This window comes from Antennarius striatus, chromosome 4, assembly GCF_040054535.1.
Source record: "Antennarius striatus isolate MH-2024 chromosome 4, ASM4005453v1, whole genome shotgun sequence".
Lineage (NCBI taxonomy): Eukaryota > Metazoa > Chordata > Actinopteri > Lophiiformes > Antennariidae > Antennarius > Antennarius striatus.
Genome location: NC_090779.1, coordinates 13,869,345 through 13,888,612, shown reverse-complemented (window position 1 = coordinate 13,888,612; position 19,268 = coordinate 13,869,345). Strand labels below are relative to the sequence as shown.

General features: G+C 40.1%; 1 protein-coding gene across 2 annotated transcripts; it reads left to right on the top strand.

The window, feature by feature from the left end:
• Positions 1-746: 746 nt before the first annotated feature.
• On the top strand, positions 747-17,903 carry rfx4 (regulatory factor X, 4). Of its 2 annotated transcripts, none has more exons than XM_068313179.1 (18): positions 747-919; positions 2,846-2,932; positions 3,201-3,261; positions 7,677-7,800; positions 9,084-9,145; positions 9,561-9,774; positions 10,246-10,323; positions 10,417-10,580; positions 10,840-10,940; positions 11,038-11,096; positions 11,199-11,343; positions 11,665-11,759; positions 12,256-12,373; positions 13,307-13,426; positions 13,516-13,677; positions 13,819-13,945; positions 14,044-14,182; positions 16,509-17,903. In XM_068313179.1, the coding sequence occupies exons 1-18, from the start codon at positions 877-879 to the stop codon at positions 16,779-16,781; spliced, it is 2,172 nt and encodes a 723-aa protein (XP_068169280.1). In that variant the 5' UTR covers positions 747-876; the 3' UTR covers positions 16,782-17,903. The 2 variants fall into 2 exon arrangements, with proteins under 2 accessions (XP_068169280.1, XP_068169279.1); XM_068313178.1 differs by having other exon boundaries at positions 13,780-13,945.
• The last annotated feature ends 1,365 nt before the right edge of the window (positions 17,904-19,268 follow it).

Sequence of the window (19,268 nt, the reverse complement as noted above, 5' to 3'; positions counted from 1 at the left end):
TCAGAGCCCTCCCAGCCTCAGGCTTTGCACTTTTACTTCCCCCCCTTTGTGACCGTTCCCTCTTCTCAGAGGCACACCAAAAATAAGGTTGCCCTAGCCAAAGAGTGGACGAAAAAAAGGGGTCTGACAACTCCTCAGAAAATTTACACTGCTGAAGGTTTTAAAATATTCGGTTGCATGTCTTTGCATGTGATGTGTTGATTCCAGGCAAAAGTTGCAACAAAATTGGTTTAATGGTGGAATTAGATGAGACATGAATCAAATATAGCAACAAGTGTGTGGATGTGGGTTGGAGTTAAAATCGGAGGGAGCAACCGGAGCAACAGTTGTGCAGGAATCTATGTTTATATGGAGCTGTGAGGTGTATAAAAACGTATTAAATGCCATAAAGGAAGACGGGGAGGCCACAGTGTTAGGACTGCGTAGATCTAAGCCTCTTTTTTTTTCATTGGGAGGGAGCTTTTCTTATTCAAAACAGCCCCACAAAAGACTTCCAGTGAGCCTTGCCACATCCCCATCTGACTTGGGGCCATTCATCAGCCTTCCAAGCCTATCAATGACATGTCCCCATCAGGGCTCCTATAAAATCAGCCCCTTTCCCATGAAACATCAGCAAACATTTTGACGGGTCTGGCTTTCCCCCCGCTGGATTTCTGGAGTCTCTACCCCCCCTTTCCTTCCTTATTCCCACCCCACACCCCACACCCTCCTCTGCCAAACACCACCCCTCTCTGGACGAACCTCAGATCCTCAACATCTCCTGTGACGGGCAGTGGTCACGGAAACTCACAACGAGACAACGGAAGAGCTGCCGAGGAGGGGAATTGTGCGTTAAGCCATTTTCTTGGAGGAGCTTGTGTCGTTGATGGGAAAAGGATGCATTGTGGGCTGCTGGAGGAGCCTGATATGGATTCCACAGGTCAGTGCTGCTCAACTTTGCATTGAGAAATCCAGTTTCTGCTCAGAGACAATGGTTGAGCTGCTTTTGTGGAAGTCTCCAACTTTCTCTGCCATCATTCACAGCAGGTGTCTAGATGCTCAGCTTTTTAAAAAATTTTTTATCACAGTTTGATATATTTATTTCAAACTGTCTCGATGAATTATTGCTTTCGTTATTTCACAGTTAAGAGACGGGTTGAAGAGAAGTCACAGAAATATCTAAACATCCAGTAGCATTGCCTCCTTATTGTTTTTTTGAAGTGTTTTCACTCAAACCCAAAAATCTCTCTTGATTTGTGCAAAGGAGTGGAGCCACCAAACAACAGGTGCATCAATGTGTAAATTACTACGTGTCTCTTCAGACTAGAATTCAAAGCGAATATCCAATTTAAGAACTGGATTTTACAAAGAATTTAGCAGTGATTCACTTTTGTGTCTCATCAGGTGGAATGTTATTTTGTTTCAGGAACATTAAAATTAGTATAATTTTAAATGAATAGTTTATATTTATAGTTTGCTGCCTCAGCACAGGGCAGTTAAGGCCTGATTGTGCGTCGATAAATGAGAGAATATCCGTTTCACTCGCTGATCAAATTTAATCCAATTATTTAGATCCCCAACTGATCTGTTCCTGAAGCTTGTGACCTGAGCCTCTGAGGAGAATGAGCTCCACGTCTGTGGATTCACTTTTCCACAGGGTTTCTTTCATTTTGTTAGGTAGACAGAAAAAAATACTTCTTTAAATATTTATTCTAACAGAATAATTGCTGGTTGCATCACAGGCTTTACATTGGTTAAAACTGTAAACATTGACGTCTACATCAGAAAAGCACAACGAATGAGACTTACAAATAGTTTTGAAGCTCCTAAAGTTAAAATCTGTTCAGCAGTGTAGTTCTAACGTTCACTGACTGTCTGACCTCTTCTGTCAGCATGCGACAAACCATGATGTGTAGTTTTTCTCACTTAGCGTAAACTTCTAAAACTTTTTACTAACTGTGACTTGAATCCCTCATCAGGCTGCACCATCAAACTGTCCTGGGAGTAGCTGCCATCATGTTTGTTGTCAGTTCACATGCGGGAAAGTAAGATTTATTATGTGTAGAGTTTTAAAAAAAAACCTTAACAGCAACTGATTAGTAGGTTATTTTGGAACTACATGCAAAATTTTCTCTTTAGTACTGGAGGAAAAAAGGACTCTGCAGCTATACAAAAAAAAAATAGACATGCTTGATAAATGTTTTGTTTTTCTGTACAACGTAAGACTTAAACAGACGTTTCAACAAATGTATAAAATAAGGAAACTGCCCTACTGTCAGGCTGTTTTTACATGAAAGCTTTGGTGTTAAGCTGCTGCTTGGCCACATAAAGCACGTCAATTGAGCTTTTTCTAAGTATAAATTAAACCAGGGCATTGGCCTCCATTCCACCAGACTGCTTCGGTTCTGTGCCCAGGCTCTTTTGAGCAAGTGTGTACGCTCTCAGTCCCCTGGGAACAATGCTGGATTCCTGCCGGCCTGGTGAAAACAACTCAAATAGAACCGTGGCTGCACCTCTGTTCATACAATCGCCTGCTGTCAGTTTATCCTCACACATTAGTAACATTTAGATTGTCCAGCTTGGAAAATCAATTAAATTGTTTGTGCATATTCAGCTTTGACTCTCTTCTGCAAGAATGAAGGCATGTGTTCTTTTACTGACAAATTTCATGAAAATTAATACCAAAAAACCCACAAAAACTGCTTCAAACAACAATTAAAAACCCTCAGTTGAATTCGATCATATTCTTTTGACCACGCTGGCATCACTTCTCTCTACTTAACAAAATAATTTGTATGATGAGGCGTCATGTTGGTGTTACAGTTTGTCCAGCTCTGTGACCTGCCGTCCGTTACTTCTGTTTTAGAGAGCTGGATTGAAAGATGCCTCAACGAGAGCGAGAGCAAGCGATACTCCAGTCACACGTCTCTGGGGAACATGTCCAACGACGAACGTAAGCAGCATCAGCACCGAAAGACCCAACTAACCCTGACCAACCTCTGACAAAATGTTGTTACACCTTATTTATTAATCATGATGATGTTGAGTGTAACAAACTGACCACATCCACACACATACAGTAGAATACAGTGGCTTTTTCTGTACTGTATCTTTTATATTTACTGTCATTAGCAACACATTTGTGACATCTCTGTTTCTATGAAGAGCATTTCTTCTTAATCTCATCAAAATGTGTTGATTTTTTTATTTTTTTTTGACAGATGAAGAAAAAGAAAACAACCGAGCCTCTAAACCCCATTCGACACCAGCTACTCTGGAATGGTGAGTTTATAAAAAAGATTTTGTTGTTTAATTTAAAATCATGTAAATAGAATTTAGAGGGAAAAAAACTAATATTAGTAATAGAATTTTTTTTAAAAAGAAAAAAAGTATAAAGCATATATATATATATATATATATATATATATATATATATATATATATATATATATATATATATATATATATATATATACTCAATACATTAAGGATAAAAAATAAGTGTACAGTTGTACAATTAAACACATTACAGTTTGTTATAACCCTGGTCTACGGCTGTGACGATTCACTTTATGGGATTTTTCTTTCATTTTCAGTCATATGAGGTATGAAAACTATGTTGATTTTTATTTTTTCTTACATCACACACACACACAGACACACGCATACTACACGACTAAAACCAGTATTTCTACACTGTTTCCCAAAATGCAATTTAAAAAACTCAAATATAAATGTAGACATAACTGACATCAGGCTTCTGAAATGTTTTTATTTTCATGCATGTTGAGTGATCTTATAACAAACAGAAAAGATAATTAAGAAAAACAATGTATTTCATATGTCAATATTGATATCAAAAGTTTTTTGATAATTTAATTAATGTTTCATCCTGTATAAGCAATTTATGTGTTCAAAAGCGTCATCCTGCCTCTTGTCTGTGAAAATTATTGAATTTAAAAGCATTCAATAATGTACAGGTATATGGACTTCAATTAAAATTTAACCTGCATCCAACCTGCATCCAAAACCAGTGGGATCTAGGATCAGGTCAACAAAGCAGTTTAAATTATTTTTGCATTATAGACATAAATGCTGCTGTAATTGGTCTCAATTTACTGTACTTTTTTTCTCAATGATAATAAATGAAGGTTGATATGAATCTTTTGTAATTTGTGCAGTAAATGTAAAGAATCATTTTAAATATGAAACTGTACAGATCAGTAATACTTTTGCTTATTATTTGCTTGTTATTTGGCTAATTGTTAAACCAAAAAAGAAAACAATTAGACACAGAAATCATAATTTTATTATCATTTTCAGAACAGTCCCTGTAATTAGTTTGCTATATTTACAACACAACAACATGGCTGTGGATCGGTGTTCCATCTCCATCAGTCTGCGTGGACGTGTGTGTGAAGGGTAGCATGTGTCCAGCATGTCTGCATGTAGCAGTGGAATGAAAGCGGACACAACGCAGCTCCACAAACTACAGGGATTTAAAACAGGAATTACAAACTGAAAATCTTTACTGAAGAATTTGACAACACAGAATTATACTGGTCCATTTGGGACAGTTTAATTCTGTGCTGAAGAACTTGTTGTTTACCTGTGGGTCCGTCTGGTTAGTGGGTGAGTCAGAAATTAATAACATTGGTAGTAAAATGAATTTAAACACAAATACTAGACTTATAGGTCCAGTGGTGTGAGAAATTACATAAGAATAAAAGCCACTATAATGGGTATTGGCCTCACGATGACCTGGCATCTTATCTGGGGTGTACCCCACCTGTAGCCTGTAGCCAGCTGACCCATGACATGTAATGCGGAAGATGAGGCGATTGTGATCATCTCATCTACAAGAAAATGGATATATGGATTTTGGGTTTTAACAGGAAAATATTTTTCACAACATTTTAAATGAAAGCAAATCCACATGTTCTGTGAACAAACTTGACATACTTCAACAGTCAGAGTATTACTGGCAAAATAAACTGAAGATGTCACAGCTGTGGTATAAATAAGTTGTTCACTTATACAGTACATCAGTTTACAGTGAATTCAGAGGGGGAAAAAGTTAAGAAAATCCAAAACAAAATTACGAATGAAGCTTCTAATCAATTTTTGTATGTTTTGTTTTTGATTTCAACAAAGCAGCTTGGTTTGTTAAATTTAGCCATGATTTTCCCAGCCATAGAATAGACCTCTGGAGAACCCCATGCATGTGTCTGCAGTGTGTTTAATTTCATTGGTCGACTGTCACATAAATTGGTCAGCAGTAGAAGAAATGAAGCATTGATAGATCATAAAGCAACACAGCAGGTATGATGTGTAGGAATCAATTTTCAGAAGTTGAAAGGTTCCACATACACACTATTTTTACCAAGCAGTGCTAACACTCACAAAAATAACCACCATGTTGTATAAGCGGGAAATCAAAATAAATAAGAATCCAAACATGTAACACTTGCAAAAGTGTCATGACATGCAACCTCCAAACAAACAAAAAAAACAAATGTTCTTGTGTTCATTTTACTTGTTTATCAGAATTAATCCGCTAAAGCTTAGAAAAATTTTCTCTTAGTGAAAGGTCCGAACCCAAGTCCAGTTTGTGTCTTATAGCCGACTACTATATCCACATTATCATCTATCAATTTTCAATCCAGGATCTGTTTAAGTGAGTGCACAGCTAGCTCTTTGACCTCACCATAAAATAAAATTAGACCCAGGCAAATAAATTTTAAGCCTTTACGTTAGACTGCAGAACACACAAACCTCAGAATTAAAAAATAAAGTGCAAAAAAAACTGAATAATCCTTTTTCTCGTAAATTAAAGACATCCCAGTCTAAAGAACTGAAGGCCTACACTTCAAGTAAAAAAACATTAACATGTTCAGAAAACATGAATAAAAACTGGCTCTTTCAGGGGGGAAATGCAAACAGAACTTTCTTCATGAGAGAAAGGGGCATGTGGCCTGCCAGTCATTTACTTGTACACAAGTAACCTTGTACACAAGTTGTGCCTGTGCACACCTTGTGGTGGTTTCTGTAATGTTGGTGACAGAGACCACTGGACTTGATCAGCATCTTTTATTGCTGCATTTATGTCCTCTCCCCTTGTGTGTGTTTCATAGTGGTGTTACACTCAGCAAAGAGCTCCTTATCTTTGTGAAGGAACCTGACACACAACCAAAAACTACAACTCATTAATGGCCACAGATATGCATGGTGCTCTCCGAATAGCTGCATGAAGCCGTTAATATTTCTGATTTTCTGGTTGCTGTTGAAGCTGAGTTTTTCCACACATCTCATCTTTCTGTTTTCCCCCAAACAAAATGTCAACAGCTTTTAAGCACTTATTCACAACTGTCCCATCACTAAAAGATGTTTTATGTTGCCCCAAACCCCACCATGCCTTTAGTGAACATTCGTTCGCATTTTTCTCAGTCATTTTGCCCCTCAGCTCGGACTTCAGGGGATAATTCTGCGCAAAAGATCTGTGCTTTGTTTCATAGTGGCGCTTCATGTTACCACTTTTAATTCATGCTACGTGTTCAGACCATATGAGGTAAAATGGTTTTGAACTGCCTGACGGAGGAATAAACATAAATTTCGTCCACTCATTGTTAACCAGTGGTTTTCCTCATTAACCTCCCTTCGTTTGGAGCTATGCTGTCTCCCTCCATCTGTGCTCCGCTGTAGCAGTAAACTCAGCGGTAGCGAGCTGTCTCACTTCCTGGTACGCTGACAGCGCAGGGTAGACAAACGATCTGATTGGCTGAACTGAGTGGCGCTATTACTGGTTAACTGGAGGAGCAGCGCCCGCGTCTGTAGCCGCGAACTGCAAGTAAAAATGCGCCAAGAAAATCTACTCTCTTGAATTTATCATGGAGTGGTCACAGGTCCAGACAGAACCATCACGCGGTCCGTGTCCGGACCGCGGTCCGCCATTTAGTGACCCTTGCTTTATACTGTATGTGGCATCATAAAGAACACACAATCTGTGAGATTAGTGGATTTGTGAATGTGCACACATTATCTTGAATCAGTTTTCACTTTTAGTTTTACATTTTATTCTAACCTAAACATAAATAATAATCCTAATACCTGAATCTGGGTCATGTGCATCCCAAGGCAGGGCCATCAACTGAGAATGTACAAAATCTAACATCAACAACAGCTTAATCTTGTTCAGGCCTCTAAATTTGATGATACATTTCATTAGTCTGCATTTATTCAGAATGAAGGTTTTTGTAAGGTGTTACTGAGTTCAAGCACTGAGCCAACAAATCGATCTCAACAGAAGATTCTTGCAACGGAAGAATTTGTCTTTCATTTGGGGACATTTTGACCTCGGTGATGGTGAATAGAAACACAAAAGAAATGTCAGATTTCAGAACAGAAATTTGTAGACAAAAAATGCATGTATAGGAAATAATCATTCCATATTTACTATCTAAGTTGATTATTAAAATGTATTAGTTCCCTTCCATGAAAATTATTTATCATATCATTACACAATTGATTGAATTTGGCTTTTCAACCTGATTCAACCCAAACATTTCCAAATGAAATCACTGAACATTTTTCTCCTCTTGTTAGAGACGTCATTATGATAAAAAGTCCTGCTCTGACTTTTGATCTTCGATTTTCATCTCAGTTTTATTATCACTTATATTTCTTTTCTTTTTTCACAGGCTAGAAGACAACTATGAGATAGCTGAAGGTGTATGCATTCCCAGAAGTGCCCTCTACATGCATTACCTAGACTTCAGTGAAAAGCACGACACGCAGCCCGTCAACGCGGCCAGCTTTGGAAAGGTACATGTCAAACTACGACTAAGTCTAGTTTGACTCAGCGTTGCCTTGACCAAAAATACACATCATTAACGTGGTTATAAGTAGTGTCTATGAATGTGTACGACGCAATTACGGCACAGTTGGTGTTCCTTTGAACAACTACAGATTTATTCATGCACTACAGGTTTTACTCAGAACTAAACAACTCAACATGGGAAGATACATTCATTCTGCAATGAAAGTAATAACCTCACAGAGCAAATCAGCCATAAACGTTAGCGAGACCATTTCATGCCTGGGTTGATTCTGTGCTGCAGCTTTGGCTGCTGTTGAACTAATATCAGCTGCAGCTCAGTGTGAAGCAAGCAAAGCTCCGTGGTCGCTCACTGAACACCTAATCTAGAGCCAAAGGAGATGTGCTTTGGTCTGTTCCCACAACCCCAACAAGTTCCTCAGCCTTCTTACCCCCAGCCATTCCATGTACTCTGGACTCCAGCCCCAACCCCCAACTCAGCCCACCCCCGCCCCTCTGCAGCTCCTGTCGGAAGATATTGAAAAAGAGAAGGGGCCTGGATTAATGTGTAATTAAAGGAAATTTGGAAGGGTGAGATGTAGCGGAATGTTAGATCAGTGGCTGGAGCAGTGTGGGGTGTCCTTTAGGAAGGCTTCATTGATTCAGGACAAAAAAACGAGAGAGGGCTCGGACTGCCTCCCTGTCTGCTCATTTATCAAGCGGGGCCTGACAGAAACTTCACAGCTTGGCCTCTTTTTTCATCCCACACAATGGAGAGCTACACTGTTTGCTAAAGTTTCTGCACCAGGAGCCGGAGCAAGGAGCCAATCTCATTGGACAAAAACAGAGGAGAGGAAGAAGGAGAGAATGGAGAAGAGAAAGAGATTGAGATGGAGAGAGGATGGGTGGGAGAACAGATGAGAGAAGACTGTTAATAAAGGATGAAAAAGTAATATCTCTCTGATGTCATAAATGGATGACTTTCAGAGCTTCTCCCCCTCACAGACCTCTTCATGGAAACAGATGAGAGACTTAAATGTTGGTCTGACAAACTGAAATAAACCCTTTCCTCTTAAAGAGATAAAGATAAAATATTCTGTATTATTCTACTATTTTCAATACAAAATTTTCTTACGAGGTAATATTTTTTAAAGACTTATTTCAGACTACTCTTTCCACCTAACACATTTTCTTAATAAATTACTACAAATCATTTAGAATTGAACATTAAATAAAATTCCCCTCTGTAATTGCAGCACACTAACACTTGTTTCTGTCCTAAACTGTACAGATCATAAGGCAACAGTTTCCAGCATTAACGACCAGAAGACTGGGAACAAGAGGACAGTCCAAGTAAGTTGGTTTGGTTCATACCTTAGCACAATTTAATAAACTCTCCTCTAAAAGGAAAAAACAAACAAACGAAAGAAAGAGTTTCAAACATGAAACACAAAATGAAAAAAACAATCTAAATACCAAGCATCTTAATGTGAAGCCCAACACAGGTAGTAAAACGTAAGGCTACTGTATGTATGTTCTTTACCATTTTACTGAAAACTAATCTTTTCTTAATCAATAGATTCAGTTTTATAAACTGTACAATGCAGAGATTTTTATAGGATTAAAATCAGATGGAATCTGATTAAACTAGTTTGTAACAAATGTCAGAAAACAGTTTATATCGTAATGTGTTTTTAAATTACATTTGTCTTTTTGAGAGGTTTTTAATGCCTACAGTTTTCACCCGTTCAACCTCTGTTACCCTCAGGTACCACTACTATGGCATTGCGGTGAAGGAGACCTCTCAGTATTATGATGTGATGTACTCCAAGAAGGGGGCGGCGTGGGTGAACGAGACGGGGAAGAAGGAGGTCACCAAGCAGACAGTGGCATATTCACCGCGCTCCAAACTGGGAACGCTCCTGCCAGAGTTTCCAAATGTCAAAGACTTAAATTTGCCTGCCAGCCTGCCAGAAGAGAGGGTAAACAGGACTTTTAAAGTCCATCCTTACACCTTACACTCCTCCTCCGTCCTCTCCCTGCCATCTCACCATCTCCTCGCCCCCTCTGGTTGCAGCCTTTTATCTGGCTGAGGACCTTCACTGGGTTTGCATGTAGAGAAGGACCCTCAGGATTTATTTGCTGCCTCCTGACTCACTCTTAATCTTTGGGGGAGATAGTAAGATCTAGAAACGGACAAAGGACAGGCACTAGCTGTCCAGCTTTTAAAAAGGGGGCCATGATTTTAAATGGTTTGTGTTTCGTTGATCTCTAAAGCTCTTTTTATATTACTCTGCTCCAGCCTAGACTTGTAACATGTATTTATTGGTTCACATCCTTTGTAAAAGATTTACTCTCTTGTTTTTGTATCACTTTTTTTTTCTGTTTCTCTAAAGGAGAAAAAAAGTTAACTTTATGACGCAGTGAGATTAATAGTCTTTTGTTGCCCACAGGTGTCCACCTTCATCATGATGTACAGAACACACTGTCAGAGGATACTGGACACCGTTATCAGAGCCAACTTTGATGAGGCAGGATTTCCTCAGTTTGAAACTATTTTTCATGTAATTGAATCTTGATTTTTGATGATGCTAAATATGTTGGTGTGTGTGTGGTTCATTTAGGTACAAAGCTTCTTGCTGCACTTCTGGCAGGGCATGCCCCCACACATGCTCCCTGTCCTCGGCTCCCCCACGGTGGTGAACATTGTTGGCGTTTGTGACTCCATACTCTACAAGGCCATTTCTGGGGTGCTGATGCCCACCGTCCTACAAGCACTGCCTGACAGGTAGGCCTTCACTCTTCTGAATTTTGTGCCGGTTTCCTGGCTTCCGCTCTTGATTTCCGCTCTTGAACCAATATGTAGGCTATGTACAGTATTAATTCCACAGTCTTCGGACTTACGCTTGGAAATACGATTGTGTTCATAGTTCTCTTACTGACTCTTTTTTTAACTTCTACATTGTGAGATTCAACATAGGTTTATGGACACTTTGCAATTTTGAAATGTCCAAACATTGATTTATACCTCTGCTTACCTCGTTCAGTTTGACTCAGGTTATTCGAAAATTTGCCAAACAGCTCGATGAGTGGCTAAAAATTGCACTTCATGACCTTCCTGAAAACCTGAGGAACATCAAATTTGAATGTAAGTCTAAAATTCCCAACTCATTCTCATGGTTTGTACCTTTATTATAGAACGATGCCACATTAGTAACTGTATTGTCTCGTTTTTCTGCTTCCAGTGTGCAGAAGATTTTCTCAGATTCTAAAGCGACAAACATCCTTAAACCATCTATGTCAGGTGCCTGTCATGCTCTTTTTTTAATAAAATCCATATGAGCAAACACAGCTGATAAGGGATATGGGTGTGTTTTGTAAGTAATATTGTGATGCATCTCTCCAGGCGTCCCGGACTGTGATAAACAGTGCCGACATCACGTTTCAAATGCTGGAGGACTGGAGGAATGTGGACTTGAACAGCATCACCAAGCAGACACTTTACACCATGGAGGACTCACAAGAGGAGCACAGACAGCTTATTATCCACCGTAGGTCCATGCATCTAATCTGATTCCACTCAAATGCATGCAGCCATACAGAGAGCTGCACTCGCTTTCCTCATTCACAACACCTAGATGGACAGTCATTCCCACGACCATCAGAGTTAATGTATAAGTGATTGAGAAGGTAGGGTTAAGCAGGTTGACTCTCCTCTGGAACGCCCTGTGGAGCATCTCCAGCCTCACTCCTCTGAATCAGCTCTGGAGGAATGAAGGGTCACAGATATCACAGAGTTGTTGCATAAAGATGTCATTTACAACTAATTTCTGCAAAAAAAAAAAAAATCAGATTCTTTCTTCCTGTCACAGTGTATCAGGAGTTTGACCGTCTTTTAGAGGAGCAGTCTCCGATCGAGGCCTACATCGAGTGGCTGGACTCCATGGTGGACCGATGTGTTGTAAAGGTCAGACAGCACAACATCTACGTGTTTGAGTCTGGTCTCACTTAACATTTTTGCAAGTGTCTGTCTTCAGGTTACATTCATTAAGTTAATATATTTTCCACAATGCCAGGAAGTGTTTTTTTTGTTACACTTGTACATCAGAAGTCTGAGGAGTTTGTTCTTCAGACACCTGCAGCTGGAAGCCACACGTCCCTGCATGTCTTTTTTACACTGAGGCACTTGCGATGCAATCCTCCCAGTTAATGATGTCTTCAAGCTTCCCATTTGCGTCCATTATGTGCTAGATATGGGCTTGTAAAATTCGGTCGCCCTAGCAACGTCTTGGACTGCCCGGACAATAGTTCAATAGGAAGGCGTGTCCCTGGGGGCAAATTAAATAGCTGACTTGTTGACATGTTTTTCGTTCCTGAGGGTTAAGCCCCAATGTGGACCTAGAGGTTAATTCTACCCCAGCATCCAGACCCTTCCCCCTTTCTCATGGAAATGTTCTCTCTAGGTGGCAGGCAAGAGGCCCGGGTGTCTGAAGAAGGTAGCCCAACAGTTCCTGCTAATGTGGTCGTGCTTCGGGACCAGAGTCATCAGAGACATGACCCTCCACAGCGCACCCAGCTTTGGTGAGTTGGACATAATTCCTCAAAGCAAAAGTCCAAAAACAGATGTTTCATGAAAATTAAAAAATGTTAGATTATTGTTGTGCACACACAAGAGCCAGTTTCTGTAGCTGGAGCTGAGTGTAAGGCGGTATGACGGAGATCTGTGAGTTTATTTGTTTATTCTTGGGGAAGCTTTGAAAAATAAAAGAATGATAAAATCACATTAAACTAGAGCTTCCACATCCATAAACTTAATAATTTTCAAGTGAGCAGGGAGTAGGGAGAAACAGGCCAATGGCTGCGTTACTAACTTGTGTGACTGCAGTTTGCAGTAAGTCAAGTTGAGTTGTAAAAATGAAAAAAAAGAAAATGGCTTTTCTTTCCTCTTTCAACTTGTTTCCTTCGGGTTTGTCTGTGAATATCAAAGACACAGCTGGTTGCAGTGTTTCGCTAAAGAAGGTCTCTGTGCACAAACAGCTAATTAACAAAAGCCGCCCCTCCCCTCGTCCAATGCGTTTACCCGTCTTTTCCATTTTACGACTGGTCAGTAGTACGCCCTCGTCTCTTGAATGGCCACCAGTTTTTATTATGCACGCGGTGGCTGCGTGACGGGCACAATGACACAATTGTGACACCCTGTCACATGCCACAGTCGCAACTTCCGTGCGACCCGGGGTCAGCTGACATATTTCTGAGTCAATACAAGAAAAAAATTTCACTTGCTCTTTTTTTTTTACGACAATCCTCCCGTAAGGATGCAGGATGTGATGACATCACTCTTACGCTATTAGAGATGCTTCAGCCTTAATGGTCGTGTATTCTCTTTACCAAATCATGGATATTTTTTGGGGGGGGGGGTTAATTTTCCACCCACCTAAATCTCTGTCATTTTTCAACACACATAATGTCGGCTCCTCTCTCTGAATTTCACTGATCCATTCTATCTGTTCACAGGATCCTTTCACCTGATCCACCTCATGTTTGATGATTACGTGCTTTACCTGCTGGAGTCGTTGCATTGTCAGGAGAGAGCCAATGACCTCATGAGGGCCATGAAAGGAGAGGGCAGCACAGGTAAGATCTAAAGGAAAACTAGAAAAATCTCTATAAAAATTTACCTCTAATTTTCTTTCTAATGGTCTCTGCTCTCCTGACACCTTCAGCCGAGAGAGAAGAGGAATTCACCCTGGCAGAAACCACCCCCACCTCCCCATCTCCAGGGTCCTACTCTCCAGCTCGGTCAGTCCACTCAACAGGTGTTTCCTCAGCCAGCTCCCCGACAGAAGCGGTATCACCGGAGTTCACCGGAGTCACCTCCACCACAGGTGACACACTGCTCACGTCCACACATAAATGAGTAGACATCTCACTGCACATAGTTCTTCTACGCCAACACATTTGTCTCTGTCCATATATGTGTCTGCCAGGTGCTGTTCAGTCATATACCTGGTCCCTTACATACACAGTGACTACAGCAGGCAGCTCCACTCCAGACGGCGGCCAGCAGCTGTCCTGTATGAGGAGCGGCGCTCCGGTCCCACCTCCATCCTCCACCCACAGAATGCCAGTCTACACTCACAGAGAGGAGCATGGGTAATTATGACTTCAGTTATAAAGCTTAGCAGGCATTTTAGAAATATTTCATTTTGTTCTAGGAATGTCTGCATATATTTTTGCTTATTCAATCCTAGATACACGGGAAGCTACAACTACGGGAGCTACTCCAACCAGCACTCTCATCCCATTCAGAGCCAGTATCCGAGTCTGGCCCATGAGCCAGCGATTCCAGCTCCCCTCCACTATCCTGCCTACCACAGGTCATCTGCACAGGTCAGTGCTGATCAGCCAGGAGCTGGTAATCAACAAAACTAACGGCAACATTCAAAAATTAAAACACAGAGTTCTGTATGTTAATATTATTCGATCTATACACCTGTAAACAATCAGAAGCGTAACGACTGTACTTGTATTTGTATTTATTCTTGCTCTTTTCTACTGTAAATTATTGCACTGCAAGGAATTGCCCAAATCTCATTATACCATGTATAGTGACAATAAAAGGCTTTCTATTTCTATTTCTATTATTCATCCTTAGCATACGAGGTGTATTCTAAAGCTGTGTTTCGTTGAGATGGACTGGTTTTTGAATATTTTGAATATTACTAGGTGTTTTGCTGTGTAACAGATTATACTATGTATCTTATAAAATTCCCAAATTTGTATCTGAAACTTATGTTTAAGTACAACCTCTGAAATTAAGTGGGAAAAAAATTAAATAAAATGCAAAATGAAGTAAAGGTACCTTTAAAATGTTTTCAAAAGAATAACAAGCACAAATTCTTTTTTGCAGCACATAATAATAATTTAAATGTCATGTAAGCAGAGAGGGATTGTTCATTTTAGAATGATTCACAGGGATCTATTGTTTGGTCTCATTACAGATCTGAAATGAGCCTCTGCCATCAACTGTCTAAATGATCTCAACAGTGTAAATAAATAATGAAGAGATAAAATTCTATTCAGAGGACTGGGTGACTGAACTTGCAGAGGTCACTATGAGAGTCCAGTGATTCATCAGTGATGATCAAGAGCTTTAATGCCTGTGTTGTAGAGATTTTTGTTGGCTATAACGAAATGTATGTTTTCCTTCTGGTGAAAAGAGTAGACATAAACAATATCTGCAAAAATATGTGAATGTAAAAATGCATGTATTTGTCTTTCTGTTGAACTGTAAGTTATGAGAAGTAGGTTACGAAATGTATGTGTTTTACCCTAATGGATGTATGTATGTAAAGATTTATAGAATATGGGGAATACTGAGAACACTAAATCATACACATAACTTCATAAAGCAGGAAACTAAGCTTTAAATGGAAGACTAAATACATAAATGCGAGAAAGGCGGAGTCTCTGTTTTACAGCCTGTTTACCGACTGGTATGAGTTCACGCTTTTGATGGTGACTCTCTGTCGAGGGCCCTTCAGCCTCCGTTGCTTTATTGTAGAAGGAGATCAGCTGGGCCTCAGCGGTCACAGTGTTTCTACAAGTCCCAAAATCACCCCCTCACACGGCGGAAGCACACAGTGAAAGGTGACTTGGTCGGGGCCAAGGGGGGCACAGCTCTGTTAAACATCTTTCCAGTTCTCAATGGTCTCTTCATCTGTTTGAGCCACTAGCAGAGCTGAGCAGAGCAAGAGGGCGTTTATTAAAATATTGTTTTTCAATGGTCTCTTTTCTGCTTGTGAACAAGAGGCAGCTGAGACGTCTGTTCTGCTCTCTGACCTGCAGCGGCTGTCTTTTTCCATGTCGTGATCCCTTATAATGGAAGCGACTGTCATGTTTATATTTAGTGAGGAAAAGGGAAAAAAGGATCCCACTTCCACGTTTTTTTTTAAGCCTGTCTGAGCTTAAATCAGGCACAATGCCTGTCTTTTGTTAGGTGGGAGTTTGGGGGATGGAGATGAACACAAAACTTAGTTGGATCCCCATCTGTCCAAAATATTCTTGTCAACAGGCAGATTTAGTCAGAATTGTTTGGCTTCAGTCACCATAGTCACCATCAATAACAGAGGAACAATCTTTCTAACTTTCTTAAGTTGGTCATTTTGTACCAGTGTGGGATAACTTGCCAGGCAATTTCCCCTGACAGGAAATTAACATTGGCAGGGTCAGCGCACATCCAATGTTACAGGCTAACACTGCATCAAATGTAGTAATGTTTGAGACACTGAGATCATGTTCTCTGTCAATGTCCAAGACAGATTGATGTTTCTCTGCTTCTAGTAATATTTTTTTACTTTTATGATCATTAGTAAATTCAGCTGGTATTTCTCTGTCTGTGAATTCCTGACATCAGGGAGTATTTTGAATTTAGAAATGTACTTCTCCGCTTATTTTTCAAACTTAGATGGGAAGGCAGATTGCACTTAATGTTCAGCTCATTTAGCCGCTGATTAAATTAGATTGGCAAAATGATAACTGTTCACCAGCAAATTTATTTAATCTGATCCAAGTGGAAAAACATTTTTTTCCTGGGTTTAGGTAGCGGCTGCTATTCCTTTGGGTCAACCGGGGCAGCTGTGGCTAGTCTTCATTTGGAGCTATTTATTTCCATGCTTGCCCACTCTAACCTATTTCCTCTCCTTCTCTGCTGCAGTACCAGCTCAACAGCCAGATGTCTCGTATGGAGCCCTGCTTGATGGGCAGCACTCCTCGGTTGCACCCTGCTCCCGTTGCTCCCCGGTGGCCTGATGTGTCACCAGCTAACAGCTGTTATACCAGCCCACCTATGCATTCATCACGCTATGCCACTTCTGGGGACATGTACTCCCCCCTAGGCCCACGTAGGAACTCAGAGTATGAGCACTCACAGCATTTTCCTGGATTTGCCTACATCAATGGAGAGGCTACCACAGGCTGGGCAAAATAGCCTGTGAACACGGCTTTGGACAGCTGAGGATAAGTCCCATGCCTGCTACACTGGTGGATGCACAGACTCTGAACACTTCAGATCAGTTACATCATAAAAGAAGGACATAGTAGAAAGTACCTTGACAAGGTAATGGGAATAATGGTGTGGATGTACTGATAAATGGAAGAGACTAATTTTATTGACCCTTTTCTCGGTTGTGGTGTATTTTGTGTGGAGGTTTTCAACAACTGATTTTTTCTCTCACTACTGGAGGAAAAAATATTATCTAAAATTTTAATGTTGCAGCAAAATCATTTGAGAGTGCAATGCTGCTGCCAAGCTGTGCCTTTAAAGGAATGCCTCTGCTCGAGTCTCGCAAGACAGCACAAAGATCATCCCACCAGCCCTCAGTCGGTTTCCAGATCAGGGCGCTGTAAGCCGTTACTGACATCAACACAATCTCAGAGATGCTGCGGTCTCTGTCAGGGCCAAGCAGCATCCTGTCAAGAGGCAAAAAGACAAAACTTACACCATCATGCAAACTCAAGAAAGATACTTGATCAGCCTTTTATGTCGTCTTCATCTTGGATAAATTTCAATTGCTGAATTCTGGGACTCAAAAAACAACAACAACAACAAAAATATTGGTGACTTGTCTTACAATCCTTTTTTTGCTTTCCTCCTTTCATGGTGTGTCCTTTATTTTGTTGCAATTGATACTTTGTTCTCCTTTTTTATGGTTAGTAACAGACACATTAACCTAGGGTTGTGTGTTTCATGATGCACTCAACGTTACTGAGGACCTATTACCCTATGGGTATATATAAAGATGGAAAATATCAAAGTGTACAGTAACATGAAGTCTAGTCACTTTTCTGTAAATAAAAGCACTGGAAACCATACGCGGTGACTGCTGAACTATAACAGTTGAAGCTTATGTTCATGTGTTTCCGCATGAAGATTTCACAATTTAAAACACTTGTGTTTGTCAAATGGTTTTTTTCATTGTGCATTTTTCATTGTGGAAATCCACCAAAATGTGCACAAAAATATCCAAATATTAACAAATTTGTAAGCACATTATTGTATCTATGTAATAATCATAATCAGTATCAGCACTGCAGCAAATTACAGTTTATGCCCTGCTCTTCCTTTACTTTCTATATGTGACTAAAAAAAAGTTGTTATTGATAAAAAAGGTTTTTAATACAATTATTTAAAGTTGGCCTCTCCATTGTTTATGTTTCAACTTAATAGTTACTTTTTTTTTGTACTTCCCTCAAATTAGTTCATATTTGGATTTCAATTTTTTTTTAAATGTCTCTTACTTCTTTTCTCAAGTGGTGACAACACAGTGGGGGTTGGGCCAGTGGCAGAAGGGCCACACTGCAGAAAGAACTCGATCTCTATAGAGAGAACGTCCTGCTGAGCTGGGGTCACTGCATCTCAGTTCCACAACCTTTGACCTCTGACTCCTGCCGAGATTTGTATTTATTGGAACATAGATCCCCAGACTTATTTCTCACAGAAGTCCTGTATGAATCCTGATTCATATTCAAAAATCTTGTAAAACAAAAACAACCCAAAAAGAAATAAAAATGATGAGTAGCTATTGTGATTTAATCACCTGACCTGAGTGTCAATATCAATATCCGCAGAAGATTTCAAAAGAAGATTGTTGATCTGGATAGTGTATAAGGACATCACTGTCAGCTGTGGGAACATATGTGCCCAGACCATTTTGATTTAGCTCTGATATCGCTAAAACTCTGCTTATATAGTGGTTATAACAAGTACAAGTCAATGACGCGATACTATTTATAATTCATCTGAACAAAACTGAAAAAAAAAACCAAGAGGCATACTAAAAACAAACGTGAAATATTGAGTTTTTATGTATGGACAAAAAGCGTCTAAAAATAATTATATTTTATAACTACCAAACAATATAAAATTTCAGGTTAATCTGCCCTCCAGAGAATCCCATCTTAATGAGATGGTGACATCTGTGTGTCTCTACAATCCGGGCACGAGGTTGAGAAAAAAAGTCCCTGGTAGGGTCTCCATGTGCAAACATTCTCAAGTGAGGGGCCAGGCTAAGTGACTTGAAGGCAACAGATGAATTTGTCATGAAGGAGTCGTAAAGCCTCAATCAGAAAAGGAACACTCAGGCTGCTTTCTGGTACCAGTTCTAGCCACATGTTTAACAATCCACATGGAGCCACTTCCTCGTGGGCCCACTACCTGCAGATATGAGCTGGACATCCTTGTTTTCTGGAGCTGCTCAGGGTGAGAGACAGGTGTCGGGGTATTCATAAGCCTCCACTCACCACCGCTATGTTGGTGTCCTCATCTGATAAACAAGAGTTTCATACAACTGTGTCTGCTTATACATCGGGCAGAACTCAGTATTTGGGTGTGGTGGCCTGGAGAGGATTCCACCATGAGACTATATACTGTATTTCTTCTATGGGACATAAATTCTCTCATTACATAGGGACAGAA